General features: G+C 53.8%; 1 protein-coding gene across 19 annotated transcripts in view; it reads left to right on the forward strand.

Moving 5' to 3' along the window:
* Positions 1-19,715, forward strand: part of MICAL3 (microtubule associated monooxygenase, calponin and LIM domain containing 3) — a 154,952-nt gene that overhangs the window by 85,976 nt on the left and 49,261 nt on the right. For 13 of the 19 annotated variants that reach the window (XM_070371630.1, XM_070371645.1, XM_070371631.1 and 10 more), the window contains 13 exons: positions 1,410-1,667; positions 1,926-2,041; positions 3,063-3,189; positions 4,001-4,097; positions 6,194-6,341; positions 8,224-8,420; positions 9,729-9,841; positions 9,930-9,992; positions 10,417-10,590; positions 11,968-12,051; positions 14,594-14,692; positions 16,305-16,361; positions 18,338-18,445. In XM_070371630.1, coding sequence (XP_070227731.1) covers positions 1,410-1,667; positions 1,926-2,041; positions 3,063-3,189; positions 4,001-4,097; positions 6,194-6,341; positions 8,224-8,420; positions 9,729-9,841; positions 9,930-9,992; positions 10,417-10,590; positions 11,968-12,051; positions 14,594-14,692; positions 16,305-16,361; positions 18,338-18,445 — 1,641 coding nt within the window. The remainder of the gene's footprint in view (positions 1-1,409; positions 1,668-1,925; positions 2,042-3,062; positions 3,190-4,000; positions 4,098-6,193; positions 6,342-8,223; positions 8,421-9,728; positions 9,842-9,929; positions 9,993-10,416; positions 10,591-11,967; positions 12,052-14,593; positions 14,693-16,304; positions 16,362-18,337; positions 18,446-19,715) is intronic. The other 6 variants (XM_070371644.1, XM_070371642.1, XM_070371643.1 and 3 more) reach the window with 4 other exon arrangements.

Below are 19,715 nucleotides of genomic sequence, written 5' to 3' on the forward strand. Positions count from 1 at the left end.
TCAGGGCCAGCTAAGCCTTTTTTCCAGATGACTAATTGTGTGACATTCCCTGAGACGATGACCTGGAAATGGAATCAGAGAGCCACAGGTGGATGGTTCCTCCAGAGATGGTTCCTCAGGAGAGTTTCTTAAGTCTTGCTTGGTCTGGCTGGTCTGGGTTCGAGAATTACTATTGCTGTGCTGACGTGCTGACCCAGGCCCCTGCGGTCCCAGCACAGACTTGCGGCTGAGTGTCAGGGCGTCCCAGGTCTGCAGGGTGGTGATGCGTGACACTGCCGCTTTGCCTTGGGCAGCGCTGGGGAGCAGGGAGCTTGCCCGCAGCAGTCTCCTCCTCGGGGGCCTCCTGTCTGTGTCTCAGCCCCGTGGCCTTTGTGTGAGTCAGGAGAAGGGAGCAGAGCAGTGGATGCAGCCCGTGCCACCGGAGTATATCCAGGGTGGGATATACTCAGTTGAATGTTTCATCGGGAAGAGATACTCATGAGCCTGCTGGTGTGCCTTGGGGCCAAGCTAAGACTTGACATCTACCGTCCTCGTCAGGACTGGTAATCAGTTGACATTATGTTGGAACAATCTAGATTGGCGCAACCTGATGTACTTTTCCTATTTGTTTTTTTTTGTTTTTTTTTTAGCACACAGGGTGTGTGCCACTGAATCCTGAGCCCATGGTGGCTACTCACTAAGTATTGAACAAACCAACTTGAGTGTGCATGTTTGCCCTTTCCATCTTGTCTGGGCAGCTGGAGGTGCCCTCAGAGACACTTGGGGAGCTCTGGTCGCCCTTGAGGAGGAGGCCTGGTCGCTGTGCAGGAACCTCCAAAGCAGAGGAGTTTCTCAGTCCTCTCTGTGGAGAGCCCTTTTTCTCTCATCATTTTTCTTTGTTGGTGGATTACTGTGGGGCCTTCCAGAATCCTGTGTATTGTTTGGAAAGCTTCTGTTCCATCCTCAGTGTATCTCTTGCCGGTTCCCTGGGCTGCTGGTGCCCCCACCTCCTTATCCATCAGGCATGGGAGCTTTTGGGTTCTTCCTTTGGGGTCAATGGGAGACTCAGGTTGAGTGTCCTGTGTCGTCCAGTTGCTGTCAGAAGAGGATGCTTGCTGATAGCAGCCTTAACTGGGGATGCTTTTCAGTTTACAAGGCACCATCCCATGAGTCATTGTATTTGGTGTTCAGAGCAGCTCCGTGAGGTGGAGTGGATTAGACTGCACAAGTAGTGACTTGTTCCAAGAACGATGGAAAAGCAGGGACTCTGTTTCTAGGTGGCAAAACCTGTGTTCCTTTAGAAACAAGCCCCCCTCCCTTCCCGGATTTGTGTGGAGGACTTACTTATTGGAACAGGAAGCCACTCTCGGGCCGGGGAAGGTGGTGTGGCCGTGGCCTTCCCTTGAGCCTCCCCCCGTCTCTGGAGACAGGACTACGCCGACACGGAGCTCTTGCTCTCCCGGGAGAATGTGGACCAGGAGGCCCTGCTGAGCTACGCCCGGGAGGCAGCCGACTTCTCCACCCAGCAGCAGCTGCCGTCGCTGGACTTCGCCATCAACCACTACGGGCAGCCTGACGTGGCCATGTTCGACTTCACGTGCATGTATGCCTCCGAGAATGCGGCCCTGGTGCGGGAGCACAACGGGCACCAGCTGCTGGTGGCTCTGGTGGGGGACAGCCTCCTGGAGGTGAGAGTGGGTGTTGGGGGCGGCATGACTAGGAACATGGGGTCCCAGGCCGGGAGCGTCTGTGTCATCCTGCCGTGTAGAGTCCAACCTAGGGGCTCAGAGCCTGCTGAGTTAGGTTTAGGACCTGCCAGGTTGTTGGGGGGAAGGGCAATATGTCCTGCTAGAACGTCCTCTCAGGTCCAAAGGCTTTCTTTGCTCAGGAGTTTAGTTTCCCTCTATTAAAAGGTAATTAATTCTCTGTTTTCTATCTCCTTCTAGCCTTTTTGGCCAATGGGAACAGGAATAGCCCGGGGCTTTCTGGCTGCTATGGACTCAGCCTGGATGGTGCGTAGCTGGTCTCTGGGGACAAGCCCCTTGGAAGTCCTGGCAGAGAGGTAACCGCAGGGGCCCTCCGTGATGAGATGGAGCGTCAGTTGTAGGCTGGGCTCAGGTTTCTCCTCCTTAATTGTTGATATATTCTTATTTAGGAGAAGAAAGGTAAGATAGGTATTCATAAAATCATAGACACCTACCGCTTATCTCAGGGATGTTCTCCTGTCACTCTCCAAAGCAAACTCTTCCAAGCGGTGTCTGAATCTTTGTGTAACACTGCCGGGTGTTCTCTGATTCCTCTGTGACAGTTATGTAAACAGGGGTATGAAAATCCTGTGTCAAGTCCTTCTTGTCTTTGAACTAGAGAGACTTATACTAATGAAATCAGTGTGGTAGCTGGGGATGTCCTAACTTAGAACTAATTAAAGATGCCTTTGAGTTCAAAGGGAAACACCAAACTACTTGTAAACATTTCTCAAATGTCAGATGTTTTGAAGCAGATAATTGCAAATGAGCTAAGACCTGGGATTTGCATGCTGATAAAGAACAGGTGCCTTGACCAGAACTAGAGGAAGAGGATATGCTGGGTGAAATTCGGGGTTCATATCATTTTAAGTCTGCTACATAAGGTCCTCTGGGGTCACAGTTACCTAAGGGGTCACAGCCAGGAAATGGCAGTCCTTCGAGGGTGGGACACCTGGTCTCAGGGGTCACGAGGGTGTGGAGAGAAGCTGGACACGTGGGCGGGGTGTGTGGGAGGGGGCCTTTGCAAGTGGCAAGTTTTTTTCATCAGTGACTTTCTTAAAAATTTGGTGAACTTGCCAAAACAGAGCACAGTAGTAAATTAGATTCAGGCTTTGCTCCCGCCCACAGCAGTGTGCTTGCCCTTCTTTCTGGGGCGTAGCAGGCTGGGGCCTGTGGGATCCTGGAGGTGGAGGGGATGGGAAGCAGGGCTGATGTGGAGGTGGGGGAACGCCATCCAGGAGGAAGGCTGGCCCTGCCCTGGGCTCTCAGAACATAGAAATATCATCAGAGGTGTTTCTGTTGCTGTCACTGCTCTGAGTGTATTGTTCGTTGTTGCAGGGAAAGCATTTATAGGTTGCTGCCTCAGACCACCCCTGAGAACGTGAGCAAGAACTTCAGCCAGTACAGCATCGACCCGGTCACCAGATACCCCAACGTGAATGTCAACTTTCTCCGGCCGAGCCAGGTGAGAGTCCCTGGCCAGTCGGGCATGACCTGGCCACTGTCAGGCCCGGTCAGACCCTGTGGATACGAGCATACACAGCCTTCCTTAAGAACCAAGTGACGTCTCCCTGAGTTGGCTGAGGAGGCGTTTTCCATCAGCAGATGGAGCCCCCAGGGAGGCGGGTGTGCAGTGACGAGCAGGGCACAGCCCTGGCGCCCTGGGCAGGGCGTGTGGTGCACACCTGCCTCACTGCCACCAGTCACTGTGCCTGGGCCCTCCCCTCCCCTGCCCTTGTCTCCTTGTCTGCGCCATGGAGACCACCACCCCAGCTCCCCGGGTCTTTGTGCTGCAGACCGACTGGTCCCTTGAGAGGACTTGGGAAGATAAGACTCTGCAAGTGAAAAATACTGTCGTCCAGTTCAGAATGTCTGAAGCCTTGTTATTGCACCAAGAGTGACATTTCACAAAACACAGTAATTCCAAAGAGTCCAACAACGTTGGGAAAGCAGCTCATTCAAGATATCTGTGTCCTAGACTGTACACTGGGCCTCTGTGTTTAGGGGTGAAACCTGCTGTTACTGGGCAGGAGTCATGGCCCAGCAGAGACTAAGCAAGCCCCTCCCGCCATGGCCAGGTGTCTGTCTGTCACAGGTCCTCACAGCGCGCGTGTTTGTGTGTGTGACCCGCTGCGTCCCTGAAGGGGTGAAGGCTGGCGTTACCCCTTCTGACCACACATTTCCCAGGTTTTCACTGTGGGCATTCTGTTCTCAGGTGGGCCTTGGTTCCTTGGTGTGTGATTTCCCTTCTTCACGACTTATAACCTTCCTGCCAGGTGCGCCATCTGTATGATACTGGAGACACAAAAGACGTTCATTTGGAGATGGAGAACCTTGTGAATTCCCGAACCACCCCAAAGCTGGCCCGCAACGGTGAGTCCCGGTTCAGCCTTTCAGCCAACTCGGCGTGTTCTGTGTGAAGGCTGGGCTGTGGTGTGCACAGTGCTCGTCAGCACTGGACGGGACGTGACTGCTCTGCCCCGTGATACACAAGTCAGCCCGACAGCCAGGAAATAGCAGTGCTTCAGGGCTGGGAAACCTGGTCTCAGAGGTCACGAGGGAGTGGAGAGAAACTGGATACATGCTGTTGAGAGGGCGGGGTGTGTGTGCGGGGGCCTTTGAGTGCACATGCCAGCCCAGGTTTGCGGGGAAGGTCTTATCGGAGAAGCCATGGCCTCGAAGCTGAGGACCACGAGCCTGCGGGACACGATGGTCGAGGCAGAGCCCGTGCTGTACTTTGTGTCTGGTGAGGCCTCTGAAGAGTTCCTCGGGAGGAGAGTGACTGGTCACTGCAGGTGAGCCAGGCGGAGGAGGGCACCGGGCCGAGTGGGTAGTTAGGGCTGCATCCATGTCCGGCTCACTGGCCTGGCGTTGAGGCCGTGGATGAGAAGGGAGACTGTGTCCCGTCTAGCCGTGCCCGTCAGCGAAGGATGTGCCTTGCCATCTGAACTTGGGTTTCTGTGTCTGAAATGGGGGTGCCTATCGTGCCTCACTCCGGCTATGAGGACCTGGGGGCGCGGTGAGGTGTTCACTGCAACACTTGGTGTACAGCGGGGTGTCAACAGTGGTAGCTGGGAGTATTAAGGAGCCAGAAGCACTGAAGAGCCTGAATAAGGAAGTGGGGCTGAAGGTTCTGTTCTGAGGTTTGAGTTCTGTTGTGGGCATCTTGAAGTTGACGTGCTGTTGGAATATCAAGATCATCTTCCTTGAAAGCAGAGAATGTGTCTTGTTTGGCTGCCCCATATGGCTTGTGGGACCTTAATTCCCCAACCAGGGATTGAACCTGTGCCCTTGTCAGTGAAAGCAAGGCATCCTAACCTCTGGACGCCAGGGATTCCCTGGAGGATGTGTCTTTGTTCACTGCCGTTCTGGAGCCTGAACTACTGAGGTTGTCCAGTACACACTGGGCCGACGGACATAGACTTGGGAAACGCCTGAATGAAGTTAGTCCAGGAGCCAGGAGATCAGACGAGGACGCCAGCAGCGCTTCTCTGTGTCGTTTCAGGATTTGTTTCCCCGAAAGACTTAAAATAGGGTTTTCAGAAATGCGGTTTTTATCTTATGTTCACAAAGCACTTAGTGATCAGTACAAGGTTGAATATTTTCAGCTGCCTAAGGTAAGGAACAGACTTTCTTGGACACGAATAGGAGTTACCAGATTCTTCTAAATGCTCTACGTCAGGGCTCTTCTGATGCAGTTATGAAAAACGGATTTTTATAATGGCTTTTCATATTTTAGGAGACACATCAGTGACTGGAAAATGTCCCCGGATGTGCGTTGTCTCTGTGTCGAGTGTTTCAGGGCATGTCGGCTTGTCTTGCTGAGGGCTCAGCCTGCCGCTCTGGGGTCCTTGGCTCCGCCTGTGTGATCCTGCGGAGTTGCTTTCACCTGGAAAGTGCAGGACCGAACCTTTCTTCTTGGGTCCTCCAAGTGTTGCTTTGGAGGGAAGGCGTTTCCTCCCCCAGCTGCTGCCAGCTCTCCAGGGAGATCCCAGGGCCGCTGGTGTGAGGGTGTCAGCAGGTGGTCATTCCCTCCGCAACCCTGTCCTGGAGAGCCGGCGGGACCCTGGGCTTCAGTGTGCTTGGGTCCAGGTCACCCACGGGTAGTCTGCCATCTGTCTGGGGCATGGATGTTGACCTCAGAGTCTGTATAAATTGGGAGTTTCTTGCGTACCTAAAACTTCACAGGAATTCCCTGGGGGTTCCGTGGTTAGGACTCTGCGTTCTCACTGCTATGGGCCCAGGTTCAGTCAGCCCCTGTTGAGGAACTAAGATCCCATAAGCCACACTGTGTAGCCAAAAAAAAAAAAAAAAAATTATATAATACCAGTTAAATAGCTTCTTACTTTTGAAAACCAGTGACAGCTATTTTGTCCCTGCCTTCAGTATGTTTTCATACTGGTTATGTGATTCTCTGTCAAGGCTCCCAGGTGACCACACCTCCAATAATAACGTTGTTGTTGTTCTAGAGTCTGTGGCTCGTTCCAGCAAGCTGCTGGGTTGGTGCCAGCGGCAGACCGATGGCTATGCTGGGGTGAATGTGACGGACCTCACCATGTCGTGGAAGAGTGGCCTGGCCCTGTGTGCCATCATACACAGATACCGCCCTGACCTGATGTGAGTCCAGGCTCGGCCTCATCCGTACTCCCCGCGCTCAGGTGGCCTTTTCCTAGAACGGGACACGTAGCGCAGTGCTTCCTCTGCAGCTTGTGACTGGTCTTGATGTAGCCGTGTTTAAAGCTCTGTCTCTCGGGCGCTCTGTGGCTCGGCCCAGTAGTAGCCAACTAAGTGTATAAGTCTCCATACTTGCGAAGTGGACCCCCTGAGCCTGCTAACATCCCATGAAGGGAAGCCCTGTTTCCTGGCCCCAGCTGAGCTCTGCATGCAGCCAGCTCTCTGTCCAGTGCTGCTGGTCACGAGGAGAGTCTGGCTGGGTGGGACCCGAAGCACGTGTGTCCCTCCTGGCAGAGCACCTGCTCCGTTCACGGGGCTTGCCCGCATTGTCTCTGTCTCCTGCACTTTATGCGAGTGTCAAGCTCGTGACACTCAGGTGGCCTTACCTCCCTGTGTGGTGCCATTTCCTCTCTTGGGCGTCCTGTGCTCATCAAACGCAGACTAGCGCAGCAGGACGACCCAGGTCAGCTGGTGCCTGGTGCACCCAGCTGCCCCTGCAGGCGGTCCTTACCATGGAAGCCAAGCAGGAAGATTCAGAAGCAAGCAGAGCACGTGGGATTATCTTGACTGTCTGTGTCCTTTCATCATTAGGTCCACTTATGGGCCCATTTTTGTGTCTGTTTTATTTTAATGATTACCGAAGGAATCCTGAAAGACCTAGTTCCCATTTATGCTAATAAAGCAGCCTCACCTGGTATTTAGAAATGGGGATTTCTGATTTGCTTGGATAAAGTAAGTGACCTCTGGTGCCCGGTCCCTGGCTCATGTAGAGGCGGATATAAAGCGAGTGGAAGTCACCTAGTCACCCTCTCTGGGGGGCAGCTTGGGGACAACCGTGGTAATGGCACGGGAGTGCTGCAACGAGGGCCAGGCGAGTCACTTCTGCTCCAGAGCGAGAGCAGGACAGAGGGCCGAGGTCACAAGCGCCGGAGGGAGCCTGGCCGGTGCATGGGGCCACACTTCTGATGGACGGACCGAAGGGGCTCCAGGGGCCTGGGGATTTCCTCCTGATGCACACAAAGCCCGGAGTCGTTAACTTGGCACTGTTCAGGCTGTAGTGACTTCACTCAGGATGAGGCCTCCACAGTTTAATAGGCTTAATATACAGAGTAAAGGAATTTAGCAAGTGAAAAAGTTACACAAGTGAGTAGGTTAACATAAAATAAGGCCTTCTCGGTTAGTCTGAAGTCACCTAATGAAGGAAGCTATCAGTCTTTACTTGACTGAATAGCAGGAAGCCTGAAACCCAGTGGGAAATGTTCGTTAATCTAAGTACTTAGGGAAACTCAGGGACTTAGCAATGAAATAACCTTTTGAGGAAAGTTTTGGAATTTCCCTGTGAGCAGAAGGCCGAGTATGATTCACTAGAGCCGACCTAGTCTATCAACAGCTTGTCAGCTCCATGGATGCAGGGGGTGATGGCGCCAGGCTTTTTAAACACAGCCTCATCCAAACAGGACCTGTTCCCTGCTGAGCCCGAGGTTACTACACGCAGACCACGTGCAGGTGCAGGGGAAACATAAGAAAAACAGCTCCTCTCCTTGAGCCTACATTTTAGTAAGAAGTTTACCTTACTGGAGAAATGTTTTGTTTTCCAACTTTTCCCTCTTGTCTTTTGTGGGTACATCTTTAATCTGGAGTTCTTCCTGAGGATGATTTGATTTTATTAGTAAGAGGAAGCAAGCTGAGAAGTGAGATAGGTTTGCTGTCCAGTTTCAGTGAGGTCCTAAACTTGGGCTTTTTAATGACTACTCCATGATACACTGTTTTCTGGTCTGGGGCTCTGTCAAGCATGGTCTTGACATGTCTTCATCTTATTCCTCAGAGATTTTGACTCTTTGGATGAGCAGAATGTGGAGAAGAATAACCAGCTGGCCTTCGACATTGCTGAGAAAGAGCTGGGCATTTCTCCCATCATGACAGGCAGAGAGATGGCCTCAGTAGGGGAGCCGGACAAGCTGTCCATGGTTATGTACCTGACCCAGTTCTACGAGATGTTCAAGGACTCGCTCCCCTCCCGAGGTAAGGGTCCCCGGGGCTGCTGGGTGGGTCCCTGTGCCCCCTCTTCCATCAGACCCGCTTCTCTACGGGTGTTGGCAGGCCCTCCTTCTGACCCACCTTTTGCTCAGCACACCTGTGAATGTTGAATCTGTGAGCATTCCTGTCCAGAGTCTTGTCCCTTTCTCTCCAAACCAGCCTCTTTGAAAAGTGCTTTTGCTGTTACCTGGACTTCCTCACTACCCAGTCTCTGTGACACTTTGCAACCCAGTCTCTGCTCTGGCCAAACTGTTCTCCGTGGTCAGGGAGAATCACCAAACTCATGTCCTTCCCCCTTCTCCCCTCTCAGGCACTTGGCTGTTCCGCGTTGTTCAGTGCTTGGAACGACGTCTGTTCCCTTGAAACTCTGTCTTGCTCTTGGCTTCTGTGATCCTGGACCACACTTGCCTTGTTCTCGTTCCTCTGTGACTGTTCTTTCTCTGGCTGCTCTTCCTTCTCCTGCTTTTTAGTGTTTCCAGAAGTCTTCCCTTGGCCCTCAGGCTGCCGGGAGGCAGATGAAGTAAGCGTCGTAGTGCTTACGCATGCTGACCGCGGTGCCTGGCCTGGTTTGCACCCCGTTGCCTCCCCTGTTCAACTGGAGGCAAGTCGCTAAACCTCCCTGTGCCTCAGTTTCCCCTTCTATAAAATGGGGGCAACGTGTAGATAATTAGATTGTGAAATGCTGAGAAGAATGTTTGGCGAACGGAAGCACTTACATAAATGTTAGTTATTTCAATTATTATCTCAGCGTTACTGTTGTCACTAATAAAACGTTGGAATCCAGAGATTTGAGGTGCCATTCTCCAGCGTCTTCTAGCCATGTACTTGTAGACCTCTGAGGCTTTTTCTTGTTAGAGATACAGTTCTTGCGACAGAAATCCACAAGTCTAACATCAGTATGCCCGTCAGGGAGAGCCCCCCTCCGTGTGAAGCTAAGTACAGCTGTCTGCACACCCCAGAACGATGGCTTGGCTTGCACCTTGTCTTCCCCACATCTCTCCCATTCTATCTCTGCTTGAACTTTTTATCCTCAAAGTGAGGCTTTGGCACTCTGCTGTGACCCACACACACAGGCAGATTGCAGTTTTTGAAAAGCAGAAGCGGAGGGTTTTGTGACTGAAATTGATCGGGGCAAGTGTTGGTCCTGTTTGTGCGCATGGAGAAGAGAAGGTCTCGCGTGCAGGCCTCTGTGTGCGTTTTCTCGGGCGTTCTTGCTACGTTCAGAGCGCCCTGGCCCTCCTGCGGGGAGGCGCCCTCGGGGCTGTCCTTGAACACTGCTATTTCTGCCCTCAGACGCCTCAGACCTGAATGCGGAGGAGAGGGCTGTCCTAATAGCCAGCACCAAGTCCCCCATCTCCTTCCTGAGCAAACTCGGGCAGACTATTTCTCGGAAGCGCTCCCCCAAGGTAAGCGGATGGGATTTCCTCCAGCTGCAGAGCTGGAGGTGAGGCGCAGAGAGTGAAGGAACGTGGCTTCCCTCTGTTCTTGGTGCAGGACAAGAAGGAAAAAGACTTGGATGGTGCTGGGAAGAGGAGAAAGACCAGCCAGTCAGAGGAGGTGAGAGAAACGCCTGGGATTTGCTGGAGCAACTGTAGTATGCCTCTTCCTGGCTTAATCCCCCAATGTCCGAGTTGGTATTGCTGGATCTTTCCAGTTCATCCACGTGAGGAGGGTGGGCATGGATGTTTCCTGTGGCCTTGTGCCTCTGTTCTCTGGAGAGTATTCCCGGAGCACACTCGTGTGCATGTAGCCTTCCTTTCTCTGTGGGGTCACACACATGGTGAAGGGCAAGGGGCCTTCCCGGGATGTGGCCACACCAGCAAAAGCTGGAGCGCCTCTTCATTGCTGCCCCCTCCCTGAGTCCATCTTGAGATGAGAACCACAAGGAGCACTCTAACCTTGAGACCAGCCATCGCGCCGGGCCCGGGGGGGCAGGGGGGCTGCTCTGACACAGGCGGCTCTCGGGGCCCATGTTCCTCAGGAGGACACGCCCCGGGGCCACAGAGGAGCAAGGCCCACCCTGGTAAGCACGCTGACCGACCGGAGGATGGACGTGGCCCTCGGCAACCAGAACAAAGTGAAGTACATGGCAACCCAGCTGCTGGCCAAGTTTGAGGAGAACGCGCCTCCACAGTCTGTGGGTGTGAGGAGACAGGTAGGCCCCACTCACCCGCCAGGAACTGGTCTGACCTCAGAGGAGGGGGCTGGTGAGATGGGGAATGTCCCAGACCCCCCGAGGGCTCTGGGCTCGAGGCGGCGTCTGTGTGGGGAGGGACAAGGGTTACTGCGTCACCAGGCAGGTCTCAGGTGTCTGTGACAGATGCCCACCCGGGCCCTTTGCAGCGTGGTGGGGTCTCAGTCTCTGCACGTAGGTGTGTGTGCACACGCATACATATATGAGTAATAAACCAGCGCTTGCCCTGATCAACCTCAGTCACAGAAACCTCTGCTTCTGCTTATTGAGGAAAATGCTGAAAAGAATAACGTTGGTAATTAAGGCTCCTATAGTGTTACTGATGTTTTGCCGTGTCTCTTTCGGGTCTTTCCTCAGTGCGTCTTCGTTTCCATAGTTGAGGTCGTTGTTGTACACCTTTCTGTTCTGCTTTCTTCCTGTAACTTTGGGCAATATTTCCATGTTCTGAACTCCTTACGAGTCTCTTCCAAAGTGTGCACTCTACACCTTTCTAAACCCTTCTTCTGGTGCTGAGTGTTGACTTGTTTCTCATCACTGATGATAAGCACGGAGGTGAACACTCTGCTGACAGAGCTGCCTTATTAGACTGTCCTTGGCGAGGTCAAGAGTGGGCGTGTTGTCAAGACGCTCTGTGGACTGACCTCACTCCCCCGAGTCCTGCTGAGGGCTGGCCAGCAATGTCTGTCCCGTCTCGTCTCTCCTCTTGCTCGTCCAGAAGTCACTCTGGCTTCTCATGAGAGGAGGTGCTGGCATAGTGCGGTCCACACCGAAAGCTGCTTCCCAGACCCCTGGTGCTTAAGCGCGCGTCTCCTCTTCACCTCCTCCACGTCATCAGCCCCTGTTCCTGTGGACCAGGGCGGGCCCACCACCTGAACATCTTCTCACGCCTGGTGCTCGCTCAGATCCTCACGCCTCAGGCGTCCATGCCGAGGAGCCTGCAGCCCAGGCCCCGTCCCACCTCGGGAACATGGGATGCTGTCCTCCAGAGGAAGTTTGTCCTCGAGATGCACGCCTCATTTTCCAAGTGGCAGTTAGTGGTTTAGGCTCAGAGCAGTGAGCTTGGGAAAAGGATACTCAGAATTACTGCTCTGTCTGTCTACTCCTTTGCATTTGTTTTTGACCTAGTTGAGGGTTTTTTTTTTTTCACAAGTGTAACCTATATATTTTTCTTTATAAGTGTAACTTTGTAGAATTAATTCTCTGAGCCCTTCTTCAGTTCTTAGATGTGTGTCTGTCTGCTGTGAGGGTTATCTTTGTGTCTTCTACCTTAATGTGTGTTTTTTTTTGTTTTTTTGTCTCCATGTGCTGTCCCTCCCCACACTGGCCTGTGTGTCACAGCCGACACAGGAGCGTGGGGTCAGCCAGCCGTCCAGCTGCCTGCCCGAGCAGGGTCGCTCTGCTCCCACCCCCCAGTGGAAACAGGTAAAGGAACTGCCCGGGCCCAGGCCTTCCCACCCGCTCCTCCTCTGAGCCAGCTGGGTGGAGGCCTCACTGGAGCCCCGGGTAGGGATCTGTGCGCATTTGAGTAGACTCCAGGAAGATCTAACAGAGAGTACGGACAGTATCAGGCGTCCCTAATAGCTCAGTTGGTAAAGAATCTGCCTGCAATGCAGGAGACCCTGGTTTGATCCCTGGGTCGGGAAGATCTGCTGGAGAAGGGATAGGTGACCCACTCCAGTATTATTTGGCTTCCCTTTTGGCTCAGCTAGTAAAGAATCCACCTGCAATTTGAGAGAACTGGGTTCGATCCCTGGGTTGGGGAGATCCCCTGGAGAAGGGAAAGGCTACCCACTCCAGTATTCTGGCCTGGAGAATTCCATGGACTGTATAGTCCATGGGGTCACAAAGAGTCAGACACAACTGAGCAGCTTTCACTTTCACTAAGAGTATCACATGACCTCTATAACCCCTTCGGTTTTGGGAATCCAGTGAGCAGGCTGGGCTGTTTGTTTAGTGTTGAAACCAGCTGGGACTGTGTGGTGAGGTTCCAGAGTCTTTGGGGTTTTGCTCTTATAACCTTTAAACCCAAATTGACCTTTAGCTGACTCGTGTCTGCATGACCCCTGGAGGACCATCCTGAGTTTGGGGCTCGGGGCAGTGGGCCTTTCCTGTTAAACAGGAAAATGTTATCCAGGTAATAGTTTCAAACTGTGGTTTGTTTTCCTTGTTTCAAACCATGGACATGGATCTGTAGGCTTTATTGGTGTTTTTGCTACATTTAAAATATCCTTTTTAGAAAATTTCACTGAAGTCTCTGCAGAATCTCCTGTAGAGCGACTTCTACATGGTAGAGTGGAGCAGAGAGAGAGGAGGTGGCGCCTAGCAGTCACAGGAAGCCCGCCGGCCACGGGAGGCCTCTGCTCCGTCCCTCCTGCGTCAGGAGCACGGCCTGGGTGTGCTGACTCGTGGTTCGGAATCACTGAGGACTGGGGTTCTGAGCGGTGGTCGCGGTGTGGCCATGGTGCCCTCCTGTGTTGGGAAGTGCTGGGGGGTGGTGAGTTAGGTTTAGTTTAATGACTTTTAGGGCAGATTGTTTCTTTGTTAACCTTTCTTTTAAGAATATGCACAAAAGGCAGGCCTGTGAGGCTGAAATGGAAGCTTCTGAGCAGAGTCCAGACTCACCACAAAGCCAAGCTGCCTCTTCATGTGCCTGGGGAAGGGTGGTCTTCTGAGAAAAACTCGTTAGCAATTGATTTCTGTTTTACTGACTTACCCTTCGCCTTGAGTAGACCCTCTGATTTAAAGATCAGTCTTTAACGGAGGATCTCTGAAAGGGAAGATGAGCTACTTTGCCAGGTTCTTACACTCGTCACAGAGGTGGCCTGAGACAGGAGTCTCTGGGTAAAGAGATGGCCTTGAGTGGCACATCCTGGAGCGATCCAGGGCAGGGACCCCGCCAGGCTGCAGGGGCGCCTGGAGCCTCAGCCCGTGCGGGTGCTGCCTGCACACATCCGGGTGGTCTGCGGTCGCGGTCAGTGGAGTTGAGTACGTACTGCCAGCTTCTCCAGGCAGAACAGAACCCTTACAGTGAAGTCTGGTCTGGGAAGGGGCAGCGGAGATGCGGGTTAGAAGGTGCAGCCGGGTCTCTGCAGCGTCAGACCTGTGCTGTGTGTTGTGTGGAGCAGAATTGTCAGCCTCCCCGCTGTGGGGGCCGGGACCCCAGTTCACGCCCTCATGGATGCATCGCGTCCCGGATGACACATCCCCAGCACTGACTTGGGGGTGTCACGAGCCTTGCACCTAGTCCCTGAGGGAGAGAACACTGCCAGGCGCCACACAAATGGGGACACGGGAGGACTCCTTTGGGGGGTTGGGGGTGCAGACAGGAGTGGTGTCCCTGCCTCCCCGCTCCCAGGCTTTGCAAGCAGCACCCCACACGTCGGTCTGGGCGAGAGGAAGCTGAGGCCCCTCTGACCTAGGAAGCTGGTGGTTTGTTAAGCACCAAAGGGTCCTACGCTAGAGACAGCCCCCCAGGAAGTGGACGCCGTGGAAAGGGGCATCTGGGGAAGTGGTCTGCGGACACTGCAGTGTCAGTTGGCAGAGGTGCTCTTTTTGTCTCCTGTCTCCTGCTCTTTCCTGTGTTTCCTTGGTCATCTCCCAGAACCTTTCGAGTGTGAGTGAGGGTATGTCCTGGGCCCCTCTCTTCTGCCCCCAACTTTCTTGATAAACCAACAAAGAAGAATGTGGTCCAGGTCTGTGGGATTTAGAAAGTGCTGCACTGTAGGTCCTGAGCCCACAGCGGCTGCACGAGACTCGGATCTGCAGACAGTGCGCCTCCAACCAGAGGCTGACGGCAGGCGGGGAGGGCGCTCCCTGAAGACACGGGTTTGTGCTGACGGAGGCACCGGGTTGGGGAGGGGTCTCAGGATGCCTTTGGCAGGAGCCTCTCGTCCTTCCAGAACCAGCCTCAGTGTGGCTGTCTTTTCACCTGTGTTCTCTCTGTTTGTGTCTGTTGGTGTAAAAGCGACGGGACAAGGAGCGTTCTCGGACCTGCCCCAAAAAAGTGATCACCCTCTCTCCTCCCCCTACTCCGCCTCCCTGTCGGGCACGTGGCGGCCAGCAGGTGACCCCCTCTGCATGCTCTGCCTCCTGTGTGCCTGCCTGCCTGTGTGGGTGGCTAGGGTGGAGACCAAGTCAGAGTCCCCCTGTTTCCGTGGTGACCGGTACTGGTGCACCTCAGGGTAGCAATTGTATGGTCAAACCCTGGGTGGTTTAATCCAGTCCTGTATCATAAGAAGATGACTGTGCAGCTGTAAACTAAACTTTAAACTACACTGACCCAGACACAAGGTCTGACGGCCTGCGCACACTTTCATGCAGCCCTGCTGGAGTCAGCCATGTTGGTCTTGCTGCCCAGGGAGACGCAGTTCAGGTGGACTTTGGAAGCTTTTTCTAAGGCTTCACTTTATGAGTTTGGTTCCTTTGGATTTTGCGAGCCTACCTCCTGTTTACCTGGCTTTTGCCAACAAATGGCTGCCCTTCCGTCCACCCCTCTTGCTCTCCAGGCAGACACTGGAGAACTGCTTCATGGCAAGTGGGCCACACATGTGTTTGTGGCCAGCACGCCCACTGAAAGTGCGTTACAGAACAGTGTTTTTGACTTGTGTTGCACGTCCCTGTAAAATAAAACAGTGATTTTAAAGAAAGGCAGGATCTATGGAAAGACATTTCCTTAGCTATGGTAGCCTGTTCAGGAGGTGACCCTCTGCTGTGTCTGATGAGCAGGCCCAGCCGATGTCCCTGGGTCTGGACCCTGAGCCCTTGTGGGGCTGTGACTGCCCTGGGCCCTGTCCGTGTCAGAGAACAACCACAGGCGTTTCCTGTGAGCCAGGCAGAGTTCTGAGCACTTTCCTGTGTCATCTCAGTCTCTTCTCACGATAAACCTATAAGGCAGGTCCTGTTAGCGTCAACCTCTTATAGCTGAGGAGACAAAGGCGGAGGGTCAGGAGGCCAGGTCACGCAGTGAACAGTGATCTAAGAGCTGAGCCCGAGTGTGTGACTCTGGAGCTTGAGTCCTGGCCTCATCCAGCCCTCAGGGACCCACTTGCTCATGGGCTCCAGAGAAACTTGGAAGCTTTGGGTCAGTTTTGCACAGGCGCAGGGCCATACAGTGAATCCTGGGTTATCCAGAGTGACCAGAGGCCTCCACAGCCCCATGAGTGCTCCTCAGGACAGCAGGGGCCTGTGTACCGGGCCTGTCCTTCCGTGCACAGCTCTTTGTTCTCCTCGCCCTGTCCTGTGATCCTGTTCAGGGACCATGCCCCACCCTGGAGTTTCCTGTGGACTGTTGTCATGGTCATTTACTCCAGCCGATTTCCACCTCCCCACCTTTCCTTCCTAATGTCTTGTTGTGGAAAGCTTCGCCCCTCTAACCTGCCTCTCCTGTTAACCTCCCATTGAACGCCTGGCCGTGTGCTGCTGTGTGGAAGAAACGTGTCTGCTCCACCTTTGTACTAACCGTAGCCCTTTATCCATGTGGCTGGCTTGTAGGAGGACAGCTGTGCTGGGAGTTGTCCTTGGGTGATGGGGGTTTGAAGTGGATGGGGTTGTGGTTGCTGGGGGCAGCAGGCTGCAGGATGTGTGTTGAAATGAACTCTGACTCTGTCGCACTGTCACTCAGTAGGTCCAGATAGAGAGTTTGGATGGAGCTTAAGTTTCTGCTTTGTTGCCAACAGACACACAGGGATTTTGATGCCGACAGCCGTGGCAAGCAGAGCCCCCAGCACGAAAGGGTAAAAGCATGCCCATGGCATGGGACGCTGGCAGCCACACAGATGCGGCACGCTAGGGCGGGGGGCAGGGGGGAGGTGGGCGTGGCCCCTGGCCCTTGCTTTTTGCACTCTGGTCACCCAGCCAAGAGCCAGAACTCTTTGCTAGCAGTGATGACCCATGGGAATAGCATTCCTGGAGAGCATCTGTCCACTCCAGAAAAGAACCCTCAGATGTGTGCTTCTATGAAAGGCCTCTTCCTCCTGCCCTCAGCCCCCTTTCCCACCCATAAATACGTGCCTTTGACTCCAGGGCAAGGGTCAGGTTCCAGAAGCAGGAGGAATTTGCTTGGCTCTTCCGCGAGTCTGGGATCTCGAGGTAGAAATCCCGAGGAAGCCAGAGCTCTTACCAGCGTGGGGAATTTTCAAGGATGAAGAGGACAGGGCAGGGAAGGAAGGTGACAGCGGAGTCTGTGATGTGGAGCTGTCGATCCTCTGTCTGAGAAACTAGGGGGCAGACCGCCAGTCACACCTGGCCATCGAATAATCTGAGGAGTAGCAGAGATGCCCGTGTAAAAAGCCTGCTGACTTTATGGAACGGTCTTGGTTGTCATTACCCTTTAATTGATCCCTGAGTGGATGCCTCTCTGCAGCCAGAGCGAGAACCAGCTCTCGCTGTTCATTTCATGTGGGCCTTCTCCTCTTTTTTTGGCTTCCCTCTGCCTTTGGTCTCTGAGAAGTGTGCTCGTGACTGAGCAGTAGTTCCGGCTCCCCCAGGCCCATCGGGAAAGTAGCAGTAGCCCTGTGTCTCGTACTGTCAGCAGGGCAACGGGAGCAGGTCCCTGGGGCAGGAGGCGGGGCTGGGTGGCCTTTCCACGTCACCTGTGTGACCATGGCCTCTCTGCATGTGCCCAGCCTCTTTCATCCTTCTTCCCAGGCTGGTTCCTCTCAAGAAGAAGTCTCAGCCTTTTCACTGAACAGGGCCAAACCCTCTGCTTTGGGGAATGCATATTTGAGGGGGGGTCACAATGATTTTGATTGAAGCAGAGCCTTAGCAGGTACAGAGGGAAGAGTGGTGAATGAGAGGAGAGACTGGACAGAGCAGCAGCTAGAAGCTTGGGGCTGCGGGGCGCAGGGGAGAACGGTCAGGTTGGCAGGAAGCTCCTTTTATCATCCCGGGGCCAGTTTCCAGGTTCCTCAGTGCAGGGTTCCCGTCCAGATGCTCTCGAGGGTCACTGCTTATGTCCCTGCCAGACTGTTCCTCCACCACCCCCATCCAGCTGTGCATTCGCCTGCTTCTCTACTGTCCAGGGAGTTTGGTCTTTTCTATCTGAGCCTCTAAAGCAGAGGCTGATGACACTCTCCATCACCCCATCACACCTGAAGCTTTGCAGTTAGTGTGAGCTGAAGTAGGGGAGCTCAGAGCCGAGGGGTGCCTCTTCCCTGCACCCCGCAGGTATCTCAGCCCAAACCTACAGGAAACGAAGCAGTTACTGCTTGCTGAGTTCTCAGCCCCTTCTCGCTGGGGCCCGGAGAATCTGGCTGCTGGGTCCACTAGCTCCACGTGCTGCATGGGGACTGCAGAGGGTTGGGGGCTGGCTCCAGGGTCAGCTTGGCTTCTCTCAGCCCCACCAGAAGAAGGAGGAGCCACTTGCCTGGCTTTTATGTACAAAGAGCGAGCATCAGTGCAGATCTGCTGTCCCTGTGGTCCCCTCCACATCAGGCTTGCAGAGTGATGTGCTGGTGGAATCCCCTCTGCCCAAGAGAGATTCCAGCTCAGGCCATGAAGGGCTCGGCAGATTGCACAGGACGTGTGGGCTGGACACCGCCTGGAATGAGCCATTGCTGTTTCTGGAACTGAGTGTTTTTGTTTTTGTTTTTGTTTTACTGCATTTGTAATCCAGATGGGTCTGAAACTGCCAAGTTGCTTGTGTTCAGGACAGTGTGTGACTTTTCATTTCACATTTCCTTTGGTTTTTTCTCCATCTTGTATCTTATAGCCAGAGCCTGAGCCTTCTCGTCGATTTTTGGTCGATCAGTGGGAGCTTTCTCTAAGCCTCCGCTCTGCCAGCCGCCCCGCTTCCCCCTCTTCCGACTCCCTCCGACAGGTAGCTCGGCCCAGTCGGGCAAAGCTGCTTCCTCTCCAGCCTCCACTCTCTTCTCCCACACAAACGTCCTTCCTGTCTCCTTAGGGACCCAGCTGTGTGTGTTGGTCATGCATGTGAAGGTGGTAGGCGTCCAGCTGAGCTCAGGCGGCTGCTCGCTTCACTGCAGCAAGTTCTGTCCACTTTGGCCCACATGCGCCATGTTCCAACCACACCAGTTAGTGATAGAGCGTTTTTAGCTCCACGTGCCTTCCTATTAATGCGTTGTAAAATAAGAACTGTAGTGTAATTAAATCTCCTAAAGGGAGTGGTGGCTACCCAGTATTCCAGGTGCCTCTTGAACTGTAATCATGTGAGGAATGAGCCCTGCTGGGTCTTGCGATGGAGCTGACCCAGACGTGCAGGGTTTGCAGACAGGTGGCAGGGCCTTCGGCCTGTTCTATCTGTCCCTGTTCCTGAGCTGCTGGCAGACTGTGCAGAATGGAGTGCATGTGTGGTGGCCACAGCGTCAGTCCAGAGATAGCTACATTGCAACAGTTTCTTGAGAGTCGGGAGAGGAAAACCGTCTGCTGTTCATGCTAAAAAACAAAGAGAACTGAAGGTGGCAGGTGCTTTTGTGCCAGGCAGCCCTGGGCTGCGCTTGCTGAGGGTGCTGGTTTCTGATGGGAGCACAGGGTCCCGGCTGAGCCGGGATGACTCGAACTTGCTCCATGTCACAGCCTTCAGCGTGGTGTCTGGTCTGTGCGCTCACTCGTCTGCTGCAGGGGATGTGCTGTTTTCTGCCCCTGGGGTTAGCTTGGCTGCACCTGAGTGTCTGTCTGTTCCAGGCTTGCGCTTCCCTCACGTCTCTATCTAAAGAGGGCTTCGGTCCAAGAAGCACTTGTGTTTCTCGACCATCGATGGGTATGAGCTGTGAGTTAATGAGCAAATGGCACTAATCTTTGGAAATCTCCTTATTTTAAATTGAAAATATAATTGAGCCCTCAGCTCCAGCTGAACCTTGGGAACTGTTTGATGCGCCACTGCTGTCCTCGTAGTCCATGGAGCGTTTCCCCGGAGCGTTCCTCTGGTCTTCACCCCAGCCGGGATGTGCTGGTGGTTCCCTCCCATATGGCCGCCTGCCAGGGTTGCTGGCATCCCCAGCCCTCCTGCATGTTGTGGGTGCAGAATGAGAGAGAGGGCTCCTCAGGCCTGCAGACACATGGCTGCTGAGAGTGTCACACACAGGCTGCAGGCGAGGCTTGGGCCTCACTCCCTGCAGATGAGCTCAAAG

Source organism: Bos mutus, chromosome 5 (genome assembly GCF_027580195.1).
Source record: "Bos mutus isolate GX-2022 chromosome 5, NWIPB_WYAK_1.1, whole genome shotgun sequence".
Taxonomy (NCBI): Eukaryota; Metazoa; Chordata; class Mammalia; order Artiodactyla; family Bovidae; genus Bos; species Bos mutus.